The 17166-nt window shown below is 41.2% G+C and overlaps 1 protein-coding gene across 1 annotated transcript; it reads left to right on the top strand.

Annotated features, from left to right (window-relative positions):
- Positions 1–575: 575 nt before the first annotated feature.
- On the top strand, positions 576–10551 carry LOC138949655 (zinc finger protein 436-like). Its single transcript, XM_070321449.1, has one exon. It carries the CDS (start codon positions 579–581, stop codon positions 1404–1406), a length of 828 nt encoding a protein of 275 aa, XP_070177550.1. The 5' UTR covers positions 576–578; the 3' UTR covers positions 1407–10551.
- The last annotated feature ends 6615 nt before the right edge of the window (positions 10552–17166 follow it).

Here is a 17166-nt window from a genome sequence, read left to right as displayed (position 1 = left end):
CACCAGAAATACAGACTGCAGTCGATAATTGCAGTCATACTTGGCTGAAACAAGAAATACAAACACTAGAAACACAGACTGCAGTCAACACTCACAGTGATATCTGGCTGAAACAAGAGATACAGACACCAGAAACACAGACTGTAGTCGACACTCATAGCGATACCTGGCTGAAACAAGAGATAGAGACACCAGAAACACAGACTGCAGTCGACACTCATAGCGATACCTGGCTGAAACAAGAGATAGAGACACCAGAAACACAGACTGCAGTCGACACTCATAGCGATACCTGGCTAAACCAAGAGATACAGACACCGAAAACACAGACTGCAGTGAACACACATTGTGATACCTGGCTGAAACAAGGGAGATGGATAACAGAAACTCAAAGCATGGGTAGATTAGAACTAAATGAGAGACGTGAACCAGATCCAGTTCCAATGTTTGACACCACATTCCCGTGTTCAGGTCACAAGAATCAGCAGGTTGTGATTACAACACATACAGGGGAGAAAAAGCATGCATGCAATGAGTGTGGTGCCAGGTTTTTACGGTCTGGTCCTTTGAAGCAACACATGTTAACACATACAGGGGAGAAAAAATATGAGTGTACTGAGTGTGATGCTAGTTTCAAACTGTCTTCTTCTTTGAAGCGACACATGTTAACACATACAGGGGAAAAAAAGCATGCATGCAATGAGTGTAGTGCCATGTTTTCACGGTCTGGTGATTTGAAGCGACACATGTTAACACATACAGGGGAAAAAAAGCATGCATGCAATGAGTGTAGTGCCATGTTTTCACGGTCTGGTGAGTTGAAGCGACACATGTCAACTCATACGAGAGAGAAAAAGTATGAGTGTACTGAGTGTGATGCTATTTTAAAACTGTCTTCTTATTTGAGGCGACACATGTTAACACATACAGGGGAGAAAATGCATTTATGCAATGAGTGTGGTACCAAGTTTTTACGGTCTGGTGACTTGAAGCAACACATGTTAACACATACAGGGGAGAAAAAGCATGCATGCAATGAGTGTGGTGCCAGGTTTTTACGGCTTTGTCATTTGAAGCAACACATGTTAACACATACAGGGGAGAAAAAGCATGCATGCAATGAGTGTGGTGCCAGGTTTTTACGGCCTGGTCATTTGAAGCAACACATGTTAACACATACGGGAGAGAAAAAGTATGAGTGTACTGAGTGTGATGCTAGTTTCAAACTGTCTTCTAATTTGAAGCAACACATGTTAACACATACAGGGGAGAAAAAGCATGCATGCAATGAGTGTGGTGCCAGGTTTTTACGGTCGGTTCATTTGAAGCGACACATGTCAACACATACGGGAAAGAAAAAGTATCCCGGCCGGGTCATACCTAAGACTTTAAAATTGGCAATCTAGTGGCTGCTCCGCCTGGCGTCTGGCATTATGGGGTTAGTGCTAGGACTGGTTGGTCCGGTGTCAGAATAATGTGACTGGGTGAAACATGAAGCCTGTGCTGCGACTTCTGTCTTGTGTGTGGCGCACGTTATATGTCAAAGCAGCACCGCCCTGATATGGCCCTTCGTGGTCGGCTGGGCGTTAAGGAAACGAACAAAAAGTATGAGTGTACTGAGTGTGATGCGAGTTTCAAACTGTCTTCTTATTTGAAGCAACATATGTTTACACATACAGGGGAGAAAAAGCATGCATGCAATGAGTGTGGTGCCAGGTTTTTTCAGTCTGGTCATTTGAAGCAACACATGTTAAAACATACAGGAGAGAAAAACCATGCATGCAATGAGTGTTGTTTGAAGGGACACATGTTAACACATACAGGGGAGAAAAAGCATGCATGCAATGAGTGTGGTGCCAGGTTTTTACGGTCAGGGCTCGTATTCTTGAAAAAGCTGCAACCTTGTGTCCTTTAAAGTCAAACTGTCGTTTAACTACCGCCCGGTATTTATTTTTATTCCCCCCTCTGCTTCTTTACCTCTGTAAACTTGTAGAGCTAGTTATTTTTCGATAATGACCCAGCAACCAAACAAATAACGAGCCAGCAACAGCCTGAATCCTCGATAGTGCAATGGGTTGAGAAGCTGTTCTGTTTTGGTACTACTTTTGCGACTGAAAAGTTCAAAACGCTCTATACGTACGAAATATACATCTCTGGAGCAAACAATACAAACATACCGCATTTAAATTAACAACTACAGGCCTGAACACATGAATCTCCATATAAAATCCATGAGTTCGGTTGTTTTCTGAATATAGATCTGCTGTGCACACACCGTTCATCACAAGCAAATTCCCAAGGCAAGTAACTCATACTCTTGCCGACAAGAGTAGTTCCCCTTCTTTTAACGCAGTTTCTTCGACAACACTGACTGCAATCCGACGGTCAGTTTTCAACAATATTTCATTTTATAAACAGATCACACGCAACCAAATGCACACATCTCATCAATTTAAACAACATAAAGCGGTTTCATACACTATTTTCCCCCAAAAACTGAACTTCATACAGTAATTAACGTTGGAACACGGGTGCAAAAGTTCGTCTGCTAGTCCCATTTGACGAAAGAACATTATCTTTAGCGATACTAAATCATAAACAGAACACACAATATCTGCCTTTACCGCCACAACAGAATATCTGTGTACTTGATTTTAGTCTAAAACAGGGAAACTGACAAGAAGTGTTAACAGAATGGAATGATTTGCACGGAACTATACAACCGCGCATTAATCGATCGCCTGCGCAGGTTGACTGGTTGAGTGATTCGGATTCGATGAAACTTTCGCACAAAAACTCCTGTTTTCTTTGAATAACTGAAGAAAGGGGGAATAAAGAGGTTACACACCTCGTCTCAGTGATTATTAAAAATAATGGTCTCAGTTCGCGGTCATGAAAAAGCTCGCTGAAGCTCGCATTTTTCATGATCCGCTAACTTCGACCATTATTTTTAATAATCACTGAGACTCGGCATGTAACCTCTACTTACTGCCCAGTAATTATTTATTTTCCCCCGGTATTAATGTGTCTGGCGGAAGGTCGGCAGCTACCATATTGGTTATTTTTAGAATAGGAGATTCCTCATGCTTGCTCCTCTCTACAAACAATATTTGAACAAGATTTATTCTTGAAAAAGCTGCAACTCATATACTGGCCTGTAAAACTCAATAAGTCCACCAACTGCTACGTGTTATTTATGAAACACCCCTCCCCCTCCTGTAAAGTCGCTACCTGTCAGTAACTTCACCAACACTGTCCATTAAAACCGTCAAGTTCGAATAAATCTTGTTCAAATATTGTTCATGGATGTATGTCCCTCATGGACACACATTGGTGTCATTTTAAGCACTGATGCATTGCGGTCAAGTACGAGCTTCTGCTCGCGAAAGATTTCAACCGATGCTCGATCATAACGGCGTGTTGCGAAAGCGTGCTTGCGTCTTGTTTAATGCATTACAGTGGCGAGAATTCGGTGTCTGATTCCGTAGCCGAACGGTTATCGAATTCGCCTGATGCGCGATTGAGTAGAGTTCGAATCGCCATCAGGCCTTACTTTTTTTCTTTTTTACTCTGTCATTAATTTTGTTTGTTTTTGTTTATTTTCTTCGTGTGCAAAAGAGTACGTTGTAATATCAAAATTGATTTAAAAAATTAATTTTAGGCGAGAATGAGTGGTTTTTTTTTAAATTAATGATTAACATGATATTACCGTCAACTACCTTGTATACGCCCACCCGCCCTATGTACCAGTTTTGCCCAAAAGTGGGGGGTGGGCGTTTACTAGGTACTATACCCTTGGCAGGAGCGGGTCCTTAGCTAGAAAAACGATATTTTGGTCATTTGTCATAGAAGTGTTCAAAGGATGCGTTATTGCACAAAACTACCCCCCCCCCCCCCTCTCTCTCTCTCGCAAGAAACCATACATACCCTCCCTAACCACAGTATTCACCTCCCCCACCTTCTAAATGGAGACAGACAGTATTCTCTAGATTTGAACAGGAACATTTTTCCCAGAGTACACTCGTTCATTGAACGTTCAGGCCGCTTTGGGCAAACCAGAATCAATGCTCCACAAGCCGGACAACAACTTTAATTTCTGCACAACTCCTACTCTTCTTTTTATATTTAGTCAAGTTTTGACTAAATATTTTAACATCGAGGGGGAATCGAAACGAGGGTCGTGGTGTATGTGCGTGTGTGTGTGCGTGCGTGTGTGTGTGTGTGTAGAGCGATTCAGACTAAACTACTGGACCGATCTTTATGAAATTTGACATGAGAGTTCCTGGGTATGAAATCCCCATGCGTTTTTTTCATTTTTTTGATAAATGTCTTTGATGACGTCATATCTGGCTTTTCGTGAAAGTTGAGGTGGCACTGTCACGCCCTCATTTTTCAACCAAATTGGTTGAAATTTTGGTCAAGTAAACTTCGACGAAGCCCGGGGTTCGGTATTGCATTTCAGCTTGGTGGCTTAAAAATTAATTAATGTCTTTGGAAATTGTAAAAAAAAAAAAATAATTATAAAACGATCCAAATTTACGTTTATCTTATTCTCCATCATTTGCTGATTCCAAAAACATATAAATATGTTATATTCGGATTAAAAACAAGCTCTGAAAATTAAATATATAAAAATTATTATCAAAATTAAGTTGTCCAAATCAATTTAAAAACACTTTCATCTTATTCCTTGTCGGTTCCTGTTTGGATTAAAAACACGCTCAGAAAGTTAAAACAAAGAGAGGTACAGAAAAGCGTGCTATCCTTCTTAGCGCAACTACTACCCCGCTCTTCTTGTCAATTTCACTGCCTTTGCCATGAGCGGTGGACTGACGATGCTACGAGTATACGGTCTTGCTGAAAAATGGCAGCTACTTGACTAAATATTGTATTTTCGCCTTACGCGACTTGTTATTCCTTTTCTTCCCCCCCCCCCTTCCTTCCTCTTACTGTCTTTCTTTATAATGATTATGCAACGTTTATTATGTTATGATAATTTTGGATTATTAATGAGATGAGGATGATTATAATGATAATGCTTTGGATTTCCAATTTGGTTTATTTAGACAAATTGTTCAGCCGTTACCGCCTTACGTTATAATATCAATGCAGGAACACCACTATAAGCTTCTAGCTTGTTGCTGTTACCTGTGTCTTTTGTATACATGTCATGATTGTAACATTTGTTGAAATAAACTTATGTTTAAACCAAAGATGAAGCTTTCGTTTCTTCTTTTTCCTCCCAGTCAAAAATGTATTGCGATTCTCTAGCCACTCCAGAAACCTTTTTCTGTCCAATCCCAGAAGCATGTCTAAGGAAAGGAAACAATTGAAAAACAACAATAACAGCAGACTGAATAATCTTCATTTATTTTTCTTGTCTACTAGTCCACTGGTCAAAACTGGGGGGTGGGCGTTTACTAGGTACTATACCATGTACACCTGCATGCAACTGAGGTTTATAAAAAAAAAAATAATAAAATCTCCCCGTGTTTTTATTTCATTCAGTTTGTTTGGGTTGTTGCTATTGACTTTGAAACTGACACGCCGGCGAAAACGCCGGTAACGCGTGCGCAGAGAAGAGCAAGCATCGGGAATCTTCAATTCTAAAAATAACCAACTGGTAGCTGCCGACCTTCCGCTAGACACACATGAATACCGGGGGAAAATAAATAATTACTCGGCAGTAAAAATAAATACCGGGCGGTAGTTAAACGACAGTTTGATTTTGAAGGACACAATGTTGCAGCTTTTTAGCCAGCGTGTCAGTTTCAAAGTCAATAGCAACTACCCAAACAAACTGAATGAAATAAAAACACGGGGAGACCCTTTTTATTTATTTTTTTGGTTTTTGTTTTTAATCTCAGTTGCATGCAGGTGGCTGCTACCGCATTTTAGGTGTTTTTTTTCTCTCTCACCTTTGTTTTTTTTAAGCGGGAAGCATCCTTCTTCATGGTTATTTATTTAATTTTTGTAATCAAATGTTTACATGTTTAAGTTAACAAATTTTATCAATAAACTAATATGTTAACCAAAGATTAAAAAAAACAACCCATTCCAGCCTAAAATTATTTTTTTTAAATCAATTTTGCTATTATAACGTACTCTTTTGCACATGAAGAACATAAACAAAAATAAACAAATGCCAAAAAGTAAAAAAATAATTACGGGCAGATGGAGATTTGAACTCGACTCAATCACGCATCAGGCGAACGAGAGAACCGTTCGACCACGGAATCACTTGAAAATAATCCCGCAGTGGGGCACTGCGGTTATGAAATTAAAGGCCCCTCCTGTTTTTGGAACCGCAGGAGCTTTCTAGTTTGCTGTTAGGTAGATTTTTGGTTCCTCTTTCCTGTCATGCTCTCTTTTTCTTCATGAATTCTTTTCTTTTTTCTGCCTTCTTGCTCATTCACCTGTATTTTTTCCAAAAATCTCTTCTCTTGCCGCTTGTCTCGCGATTCATGTATAGTTTAATCTGTTAGTGTTCTGATGTAAGTCCAGCAGTAGATAGCAGGCATGGGAATTGTCCGCCGAACGGCGGATTTCCGCCGAATTTTTGTTTTGTTCCGCCGAAAATGCAAAAGTGTCCGCCGAAAAAATAAAGGGGGGAGGCACACAAAAAAAGCACCGGTTACTTTGGCCTTTGCGGAAAAGCCCGCGAAAACTTTCCGTACTTTGTTCACGCACTGCTACCGCCCGCCTCAGTTATTGAACTTTTATGTTTGAAAGTAAACCAGATTGCACAGATTGTGTTACAAGCTACATTTTCCTGTTTGTCTCAACAGATCAATTTTTTTACAAATTTAAACCATATAATACATGTATATATTTTTTTCTTAAAAAAAGCAAAAATTGGTACATTTTTGTACTAAAAGCTCTGATTCTAAAAACAGAATTTAATGGCAAACTTGGAGCTCAGATGACACCAGATTGCACCATCTTGGTTCTTTGGAGAAAATTTTTTTCCGGGGGGGCATGCCCCCGGACCCCCCTAGTAAGGCTAAGCGCTTCGCGCCGTCGACTTGACGCTTCGCGTCTTCAGTTATAAATTTTCCGCCTTTTTTACAATTTTCAATTCCCATGCCTGAGATAGGTTAAGCCTATTTTAACATACTGGAAACTGGTAATCTTCCAGTAGGTATTAATTTACTAAAGCCTGCTGGGACACAAGTAATGGGTTAGTGCATTTGTAAACAGGAATCGCTTGACAAGTGGCCCCCTTCATCCCCCCCCCTTCCTCGTCCTGATATGGCTCTGCGTAGTCGGCTGGACGTTAAGCAACAAATAAACAAACAAACAAACTTGAAAATAATCGGACACTGTAATGCATTAAAGAAGACGCTAGCACGCTTTCACAACAAGCCGGAATGATCGAGCATCGGTTGAAATCTTTGGCGAGCGGTATCTCGTATTTTTCCGCAATGCATTGGTGCTTAAAATGACACCAATGTGTGTCCATGAGGGACATAAATCTACAAACAATATTTCAACAAGATTTATTCAAAATTGACGGTTTTAGAGGATGGGGATGGGTCCTCTAACTTTACAGCTCGGAGACACCCGGGTAAGTCTTTACCGGAGTTTCATGAATAGCGGACTTATCGAGCGGAAGTGGTTTTACAGGCCGGTATATGAGTTGCAGCTGTTTCAAGAATACGAGCCCAGGTCATTTGAAGCAACACATGTCAACACATACGGGAGAGAAAACGTTTGAGTGTACTGAGTGATGCTAGTTTGAAACTGTCTTCTTATTTGAAGCAACACATGTTAACACATACAGGGGAGAAAAAGCTCCCCCCGCGGGTTAGGGGGAGTCCCATATTGGTTGGGACGAGAAAGAATTTACCCGATGCTCCCCAGCATGTCGTAAGAGACGACTAACGGATTCTGTTTCTCCTTTTACCCTTGTTAAGTGTTTCTTGTATAGAATATAGTCAATTTTTGTAAAGATTTTAGTCAAGCAGTATGTAAGAAATGTTAAGTCCTTTGTACTGGAAACTTGCATTCTCCCAGTAAGGTAATATACTGTTCAAAAAAAGAAACGCATAGTTGCTACTTGCCAAATTTGTTTTATTTTTCGAAAAAATTAACAGAAAATCCAATATTTAGATTATTTGTTTGAAATTTGGTATGGACACAGTTGAATGCACACACAGTTCATTTGCATCTTCAAATCAATCAGTCAATCAATACGATTGGGTGCCGAGGCTGTCAAGTCAGTAAGGGGTGTGACTGCCTTGAGCAGCAACAACTGCCCGGCACCTTCTGGGCATGGACTGGATCAGATGCCGGATATCTTGCTGTGGGATGGTGTCCCACTCCTCCTGAAGTGCCTACAATAGATCGCGGTGATTTGCCAGCGCTTCTTCTCGCCTGCGCACACGTCTGTCCAATTCATCCCAGAGGTGTTCTATCGGGTTCATGTCTGGCGACATGGATGGCCAGGGAAGCACCTGGACATGGTGGTCGGTGAGGAACTGGGTGGTGAGTCGTGCTGTGTGCGGGCGAGCGTTGTCCTGCTGGAATATGGCATCCTGGTCAGCCAGAAGAGGAAGGGCGTGTGGGCGCAGAATTTCCTCCACGTATCGCTGGGCAGTTGTGCGCCCTTGGACGTGCACCAGGGTGCTCCTTCCAGCGGTATTGATCGCCCCCCACACCTTGACGCCTCCACCACCATGAACGGGTGCCTCATCCACACAGTTGGGCGCGTAACGTTCGTTTACTCTCCGGTAGACCCTCCTCCGACCATCATGTCGCTGGAGCAGGAAGTAGGACTCGTCGCTGAACCACACGTGTCTCCAGTGATTCCGGACGGTCCAGCGAAGGTGCTGGTTGCCCCACTGCACTCGGTTCTGGCGATGGCGGCGGGTGAGGACAGCTCCTCTGTGAGGTCTGCGAGCTCTCAAACCAGCTTTATGCAGGCGGTTCCGCACGGTCTGGTCCGATAATCGGTGTGGCCCGGGGAGAGCCTGGACAGAAGATGAGGCTGACAGGAAACGATTCCGGAGGTGGCGGAGCCGTATGAAGCGGTCGTGAGCAGCAGTTGTCGCCCTTGGTCTTCCCGCTCGTGGCAAGTCAGCAACGGAGCCAGTGGCTTGAAACCTGACCCACAGTCTACTGATGGTGCTCTGGGAAACGTGGAAGTGCCTGGTGATTGCACTTTGAATTTGGCCTGCTTGTAAACGACCCAATGCAATTTGGCGGTTTTCTCTGCTCAATCGGGCCATCTTTCGTCGCTGAATTGTCGTCTGATTTCTTTGTGGCGAACAATCCGCTTTTATGGGTTTTGGAAGACATGGTGAGAGCTCAATATTCCCCGAGTTTCACGAGATTACACTGAAGCATGACGAGTGGTCATGCCAAATGAGCAATTTTGACATTGTAGCCACTGATAACGCATGCGTCACGTGCAGAGCTCACTTGTGGCAATGGACGAAAGGTCGACGACCAGATAAACATTTTCTGCAGTTTGGTGGATATCCTTGTAGCCATACAACTAAATTAACCAAATATTACAAGCTATGCGTTTCTTTTTTTGAACAGTATATATTGTACTACGTTGTAATCCCCTGGAGCAAATTTTTGATTAGTGCTTTTGTGAACAATTGACAAGTGGCTCTATCCCATCTCCCCCTTTTCCCCGTCGCGATATAATCTTGAATGGTTGAAAACGACGTTAAACACCAATTAAAGAAAGAAAGAAAGAAAGAAAGATCTCCCCCCTTCCCCCGTCGCGATACAACCTTGAATGGTTGAAAACGACGTTAAACACCAAATAAAGAAAGAAAGAAAGATGGAATCATGTCTTCGCGCCCCCTAATTGGCGTATAGGCGCGTCCCCCGGGTGGTGGATGGGGGAGCCTTCTCTGCTAACTTCTGAGAGAAGGTCGCATCACTCTCGATGCCGTGAATCTAATTAGGATCTTTTTCTTGTTTCTTCTCTATTTCTGCCCCCCCAAAGTCCTTTTACTTTCCTTTTCTCACCCATAAAATTCTTCACTTTTTACCCTTGTTAAGTGGTTCTTGTATAGAATATAGTCAATGTTTGTAAAGATTTTAGTCAAGCTGTATGTAAGAAATGTTTAGTCCTTTGTACTGGAAACTTGCATTCTCCCAGTAAGGTCATAATATTGTACTACGTTGCAAGCCCCTGGAGCAATTTTTTGATTAGTGCTTTTGTGAACAAGAAACACTTAACAAGTGGCTCTATCCCATCTCCCCCCTTTCCCCTATCCCATCTCCCCCCTTTCCCTCGTCGCGATTATAACCTTCGTGGTTGAAAACGACGTTAAACACCAAATAAAGAAAGAAAGATGGAATCATGTGTCAGAAAGGAAAGCATGATGTTTGGAAATTGTGTGCGGGTTTCATGCTTGGATATTGAACTTTGCTGACTTGTTAATTTACATTTAACTGCATCATCCTTCACACATTATGTAAACATCTTAACATTTACACTTTGGTTGTAAAAGTACATGTATTGCACTTTATTGAAACAGGACAAAAACAATAACATGCAGACGATGATAAACCGAATGACACAAGTAACAGCCATGTTGTTTTGTTTTGTTGTGTGTGCGTCAGGCATGGGAATTGAAAAAAGTAAAAAAGGCTGAAAATGTTTAAGTAATAGCAAAGTCGACGGCGCGAAGCGCATAATATTTCTATAGTGCATATATTGGGTGTGCAGGTTAAAGATCCCACGATTGACAAAAGGGTCTTTCCTAGCAAAAATACCCGTGTGACTTGGAATAATAGGCCGTGAAAGGTAAATATGCGCCGGAATGGCTGCAATCTACTGGCCGTATAAAATTTCATCTCACACGGCATCACTGCAGAGCGCCTAGAACTGTACCCACGGAATATGCGCGATATAAGCCTCATTGATTGATTGATATCCAGGGTTTAACTTGACCCTGCTCAAAGCGCTGTACAATCAAACAACTACATGATGACAACATAACATTATTTAACGTGCAATCACACACATATCAGTAACACATTACTCAATAAAACATTATCACAAACACACGCATGGGCACACACGCGCACCACATAAAACAAATTGCACAATAATTCATTATCACAAACATACGCACTCACGCGCGTGCTAAACGCATACATTAAAAACTATGTACAGTACAATCATGGGACAAAAGTGACCATCAGAAACGGATCAGGCTTGAAAATGTATTTCACGGTAAATGTTTGTGGAAAAGGTGTGTTTTACTTGTTCGGGGGCATGAAACCCCCCTCCCGGAAATGTTTTTCTCCAAATAACCCAAATGGTGCAATTTGGTGTCATCTGGGCTCGTATTCTTGAAAAAGCTGCAAAATTGTGTCCTTTAAAGTCAAACTGTCGTTTAACTACCGCCCGGTATTTATTTTTACTGCCCAGTAATTATTTATTTTCCCCCGGTATTAATGTGTGTCTGGCGGAAGGTCGGCAGCTACCAGAATTGGTTATTTTTAGAATAGGAGATTCCTCATGCTTGCTCCTCTCTACAAACAATATTTGAACAAGATTTATTCTTGAAAAAGCTGCAACTCATATACTGGCCTGTAAAACTCAATAAGTCCGCCAACTGCTAAGTGTTATTTATGAAACACCGGTAAGTCCTTACCGGGTTGTCTCCGAGCTGTAAAGTTAGAGGACCCCTCCCCCTCCTGTAAAGTCGCTACCTGTCAGTAACTTCACCAACACTGTCCAATAAAACCGTCAAGTTCGAATAAATCTTGTTCAAATATTGTTCGTAGATTTATGTCCCTCATGGACACACATTGGTGTCATTTAAGCACCGATGCATTGCGGTCAAATACGAGCTTCTGCTCACGAAAGATTTCAACCGATGCTCGATCATAACGGCGTGTTGCAAAAGCGTGCTTGCGTCTTGTTTAATGCATTACAGTGGCGAGAATTTGGAGTCTGATTCCGTAGCCGAACGGTTATCGAATTCGCCTGATGCGCGATTGAGTCGAGTTCGAATCGCCATCAGGCCTTACTTTTTTTTGTTTTACTCTTTGTCATTAATTTTGTTTGTTTTTGTTTATTTTCTTCGTGTGCAAAAGAGTACGTTGTAATATCAAAATTGATTTAAAAAATTAATTTTAGGCGAGAATGAGTTTTTTTTTAAATTGATGGTTAACATGATATTACCGTAAACTACCTTGTATACGCCCACCCACCCTATGTACCAGTTTTGCCCAAAAGTGGGGGGTGGGCGTTTACTAGGTACTATAGCTCTTTCTCACTTCTAGTCAAGTACGAGTTATCTTTCCATGCTCTTCAACGAAGGAGAAACGCTGGGTTATTCCGTGGCTGAAATATTTGCCGAGGAACGACAATGCAGTGTATTATATAATTATATATGTATTCAAAGAATAAAGACATGATGAATCTGAAGCTTGATGAATGACTTGTTTTACAGATAATCACACACACTTCAACAGACGCAGTTGATACAGTTTGGGTTTTATTTATGTAAAACATATACAAACAATAGCAGTTTAACAAAGTTGGTAAACAATGTAAAGTAAAACAACTGAAGTAACATTAAAGAGCCATGAACTGGTAATGTGAAACTGCTCTTAGGCTAATGTCAGATGGAGCTCGCAAAACACGAAACAAAAGCCGAACAAAAGCAAAACATGGTGCTTTTGTGTGTTGTTTTGCTTTTGTTCGGCTTTTGTTTCGTGTTTTGCGAGCTCCGTCTGACATTAGCCTTAGACAACACACACATCCAGTTAACAACAATAAATGCATGACTACCAAGCATCAAAAGGACTCACTGATTCACGCACAAATTCCGCGTGTGATCAATAATTATTGATAACATTTAACACATAGGCTACAAGTTCGTGACACTGACAGTCGAAGTGGTCTGTCAAATGCTAACTTGAATCATTTGTTTCCACAGCATTATCGATAGCATCCTTGCCATCTTTTCGCAGCTGAAACGTGCCTCTTGCTCTGCGCACTAATTCTTCTTTTTTTCCACTGACAAGTTGGCCATGTTTCCGAAGAAAATCTTTCAATTCTTTCACGTTCATGCGCTCGACTGCCGCCTCTATCTTAACCGGAACTTACCGAACCAAAGGGACGAAACTCGTGCACACCTCCGGCCTCGCTAGTGAGAAAGAGCTATACCCTTGGCAGGAGCGGGTCCTTAGCTAGAAAAACGATATTTTGGTCATTTGTCATAGAAGTCTTCAAAGGATGCGTTATTGCACAAAACTCCCCCCCCACACACACACACACACTAACACACAAAATCAACCTCTTCAGACATCACTTCCCGCCAAAGATGAAGCTTTGAAGATGAAGACCATTGTTGGAGCAGTCCGCGGTACAAGCCATCAACAACTGTACGACGAGTCAGGCTTTATTTCACTTCAAGAGAGGCGTAAACGTCAAAAATTGATATTATTTCACAAGATTGTACACCGTAAGGTGCCAAACTATTTACTTGCGATATTTCCACCATTAATATCAACTAATAATCCATATCGCCAGCGCAGACCTTTAGATAGGAAAGTTCCATCGTTTAACCCTGAATTATACAAAAACTCATTTCTTCCATCTACAACACAACTCTGGAATTCTTTACCAGACTACATAAAACTTAGTAAGTCCCTCAAGCACTTTTTGTCAAAAAACGATTTAAGTCTGCCGTGTTATTGGTATTCTGGAGATCGCATATCACAAACAATTCACTGTAAGCTCAGGCTATATATAAGTGATCTTAATAACGATCTAGTGAGACGACACGTTGCTACAGATGCATCTTGTGACTGCGCATTTCCGTCCGAAACCGTAAAACACTTCCTATTAGATTGTCCAAATTATCGCGAAGCACGTCAAGAAACCATACATACCCTCCCTAACCACAGTACAGCAGTATTCACCTCCCCCACCTTCTAAATGGAGACAGACAGTATTCTCTAGATTTGAACAGGAACATTTTTTCCAGAGTACACTCGTTCATTGAACGTTCAGGCCGCTTTGGGCAAACCAGAATCAATGCTCCACAAGCCGGACAACAACTTTAATTTCTGCACAACTCCTACCCATCCCTCTTCTTTTTATTCCTTTTCTTCCCCTCCTTCCTTCCTCTTATTGTCTTTCTTTATAATGATTATGCAACGTTTATTATGTTATGATAATTTTGGATGATTAATGAGATGAGGATGATTATAATGATAATGCTTTGGATTTCCAATTTGGTTTATTTAGACAAATTGTTCAGCCGTTACCGCCTTACGTTATAATATCCATGCAGGAACACCACTATAAGCTTCTAGCTTGTTGCTGTTACCTGTGTCTTTTGTATACATGTCATGATTGTAACATTTGTTGAAATAAACTTATGTTTAAACCAAAGATGAAGCTTTCGTTTCTTCTTTTTCCTCCCAGTCAAAAATGTATTGCGATTCTCTAGCCACTCCAGAAACCTTTTTCTGTCCAATCCCCGAAGCATGTCTAAGGAAAGGAAACAATTGAAAAACAACAATAACAGCAGACTGAATAATCTTTATTTATTTTCCTTGTCTACTAGTCCACTGGTCGAAACTGGGGGGGGGGGGGGGGGGGGGGGGAGTGGGCGTTTACTAGGTACTATACCATGTACACCTGCATGCAACTGAGGTTTATAAAAAAAAAATTAAAAAAAATCTCCCCGTGTTTTTATTTCATTCAGTTTGTTTGGGTTGTTGCTATTGACTTTGAAACTGACACGCCGGCGAAAACGCCGGTAACGCGTGCGCAGAGAAGAGCAAGCATCGGGAATCTTCAATTCTAAAAATAACCAACTGGTAGCTGCCGACCTTCCGCTAAAGACACATGAATACCGGGGGAAAATAAATAATTACTGGGCAGTAAACATAAATACTGAGCGGTAGTTAAACGACAGTTTGACTTTGAAGGACACAATGTTGCAGCTTTTTAGCCAGCGTGTCAGTTTCAAAGTCAATAGCAACTACCCAAACAAACTGAATGAAATAAAAACACGGGGAGACCCTTTTTATTTTTGTTTTTTGTTTTTTGTTTTTAATCTCAGTTGCATGCAGGTGGCTGCTACCGAATTTTAGGTGGTTTTTTTTTCTCTCTCACCTTTGTTTTTTTAAGCGGGAAGCATCCTTCTTCATGGTTATTTATGTAATTTTTTTAATCAAATGTTTACATGTTTAAGTTAACAAACTTTATCAATAAACTAATATCATGTTAACCAAAGATTTAAAAAAAACCAAAAAAACATTCCAACCTAAAAAAAATGTTTAAATCAATTTTGCTATTATAACGTACTCTTTTGCACATGAAGAAAATAAACAAAAATAAACAAATGCCAAAGAATAAAAAAAAAAAAATTACGGGCAGATGGAGATTTGAACTCGACTCAATCACGCATCAGGCGAACGAGAGAACCGTTCGACCACGGAATCAGTTGAAAATAATCGGACACTGTAATGCATTAAAGAAGACGCTAGCACGCTTTTACCACAAGCCGGTATGATCGAGCATCGGTTGAAATCTTTCGCGAGCGGTATCTCGTATTTGTCCGCAATGCATTGGTGCTTAAATGACACCAATGTGTGTCCATGAGGGACATAAATCTACAAACAATATTTTAACAAGATTTATTCAAAATTGACGGTTTTAGAGGAGGGGGATGGGTCCTCCAACTTTACAGCTCGGAGACACCCAGGTAAGTCTTTCCCGGAGTTTCATGAATAACACTTAGCGGACTTATCGAGCGGAAGTGGTTTTACAGGCCGGTATATGAGTTGCAGCTGTTTCAAGAATACGAGCCCTGAACTTCAAGTTTGCCATTAAAATCTGTTTTTAGAACCATTTTCGTCTCCCCTTGTTATTTTTTCGACAGAACAAAAACAATTTCGGCGGACAACTGCGTGTTTTGTTGTTGTGTGTGTGCGTGTTTTGTTGTTGCGTGTGTGCGTGTTTTGTTGTTGTATGTGTGCGTGTTTTGTTGTTGTGTTTGTGCATGTTTTGTGTTTGTGCGTGTTTTGTTGTTGTTGTGTGTGCATGTTTTGTTGTGTGTGTGCGCGTTTTGTTTGTGCGTGTTTACTTGTGTGTGTGTGTGTGTGTTTTGTTGTTGTTTGTGTGCGTGTTTTGTTGTGTGTGTGCGTGTTTTGTTGTTGTGTGTGCATGTTTTGTTGTGTGTGTGCATGTTTTGTTGTGTGTATGTGCATGTTTTGTTGTTGTTGTGTGTGCGTATTTTGTTGTTGTGTGTGTGTGCGTGTGTTGTTGTTGTGTGTGTGTGTGTGTTTTGTTGTGTGTGTGTGTGCGTGTTTTGTTGTGTGTGTGTTTTTGTTGTGTGTGTGCGTAGTTTGTTGTGTGTGTGCGTGTTTTGTTGTGTGTGTGGTGAGTGAGAGAAATCTGTATTGACATTGTGTGACTGTGTCATTAGAATTATTATTTCTAGCGCCTGTATTGTGTCATAGGCTGTTATCATAGGTATGACGTAGGTTTCAGGGTTTCGTCATTTCATAGACAGGGTTGTCAGCTTGTGTCTATTGGTTACGTCTGCGTGTTCGATTTGTATGAAACACAGACTATGCATTTGTTTGAATATTCCTGAATGGGGAATGTTTAGCCGGTTTTGTTCTTAATAAGTTAAATTAGTTTAGATCGTATTGATAAACGAATGTTTGGGTTGGTGACGCATAATCAAACAGCGTCATATAGGGCCCTCTCCCCCCGGCTTCCCCTTTTCCCGACTAAAATGAGTAAAAGTTTAAATGAACTCGCCCAACGTTGAAACAAACGCGCACTTGTGACCTGGTACTGGCAGAGAAAAGCATGTCCAGCTCTGCCGGAATTTGTATGAATTGTGGATTTTGTGCATTTGTGAAGTGAAACAGTGTGTGTTGGTGTGTACCAACTGGACTGATCCAGTGATGGAGTGGGTGATGGCTATATTTCCTGGATTTAGAATGCTGTTGTGAACCAGGGAGTGTTGTTTCGTGTACAGAGATGATGTAGACCAGGTGATAATAGACCTTTTGTTATCGGTACACCTTTTTTGGAATTGGCACAGTAATTTGATTTTTCTTTAGTCATGTAAATGTGTTGGAATTAGATCTCAGCAAGCACAGAAAGTTGGTCCCCTCTCGGACCAATATTGGATTTGGCTAAATGGCCTGTTG

This window comes from Littorina saxatilis, linkage group LG16 (genome assembly GCF_037325665.1).
Source record: "Littorina saxatilis isolate snail1 linkage group LG16, US_GU_Lsax_2.0, whole genome shotgun sequence".
Taxonomy (NCBI): domain Eukaryota; kingdom Metazoa; phylum Mollusca; class Gastropoda; order Littorinimorpha; family Littorinidae; genus Littorina; species Littorina saxatilis.
Note: the sequence above shows the minus strand (reverse complement) of the source record. Positions and strands in the feature narration are given on the sequence as shown.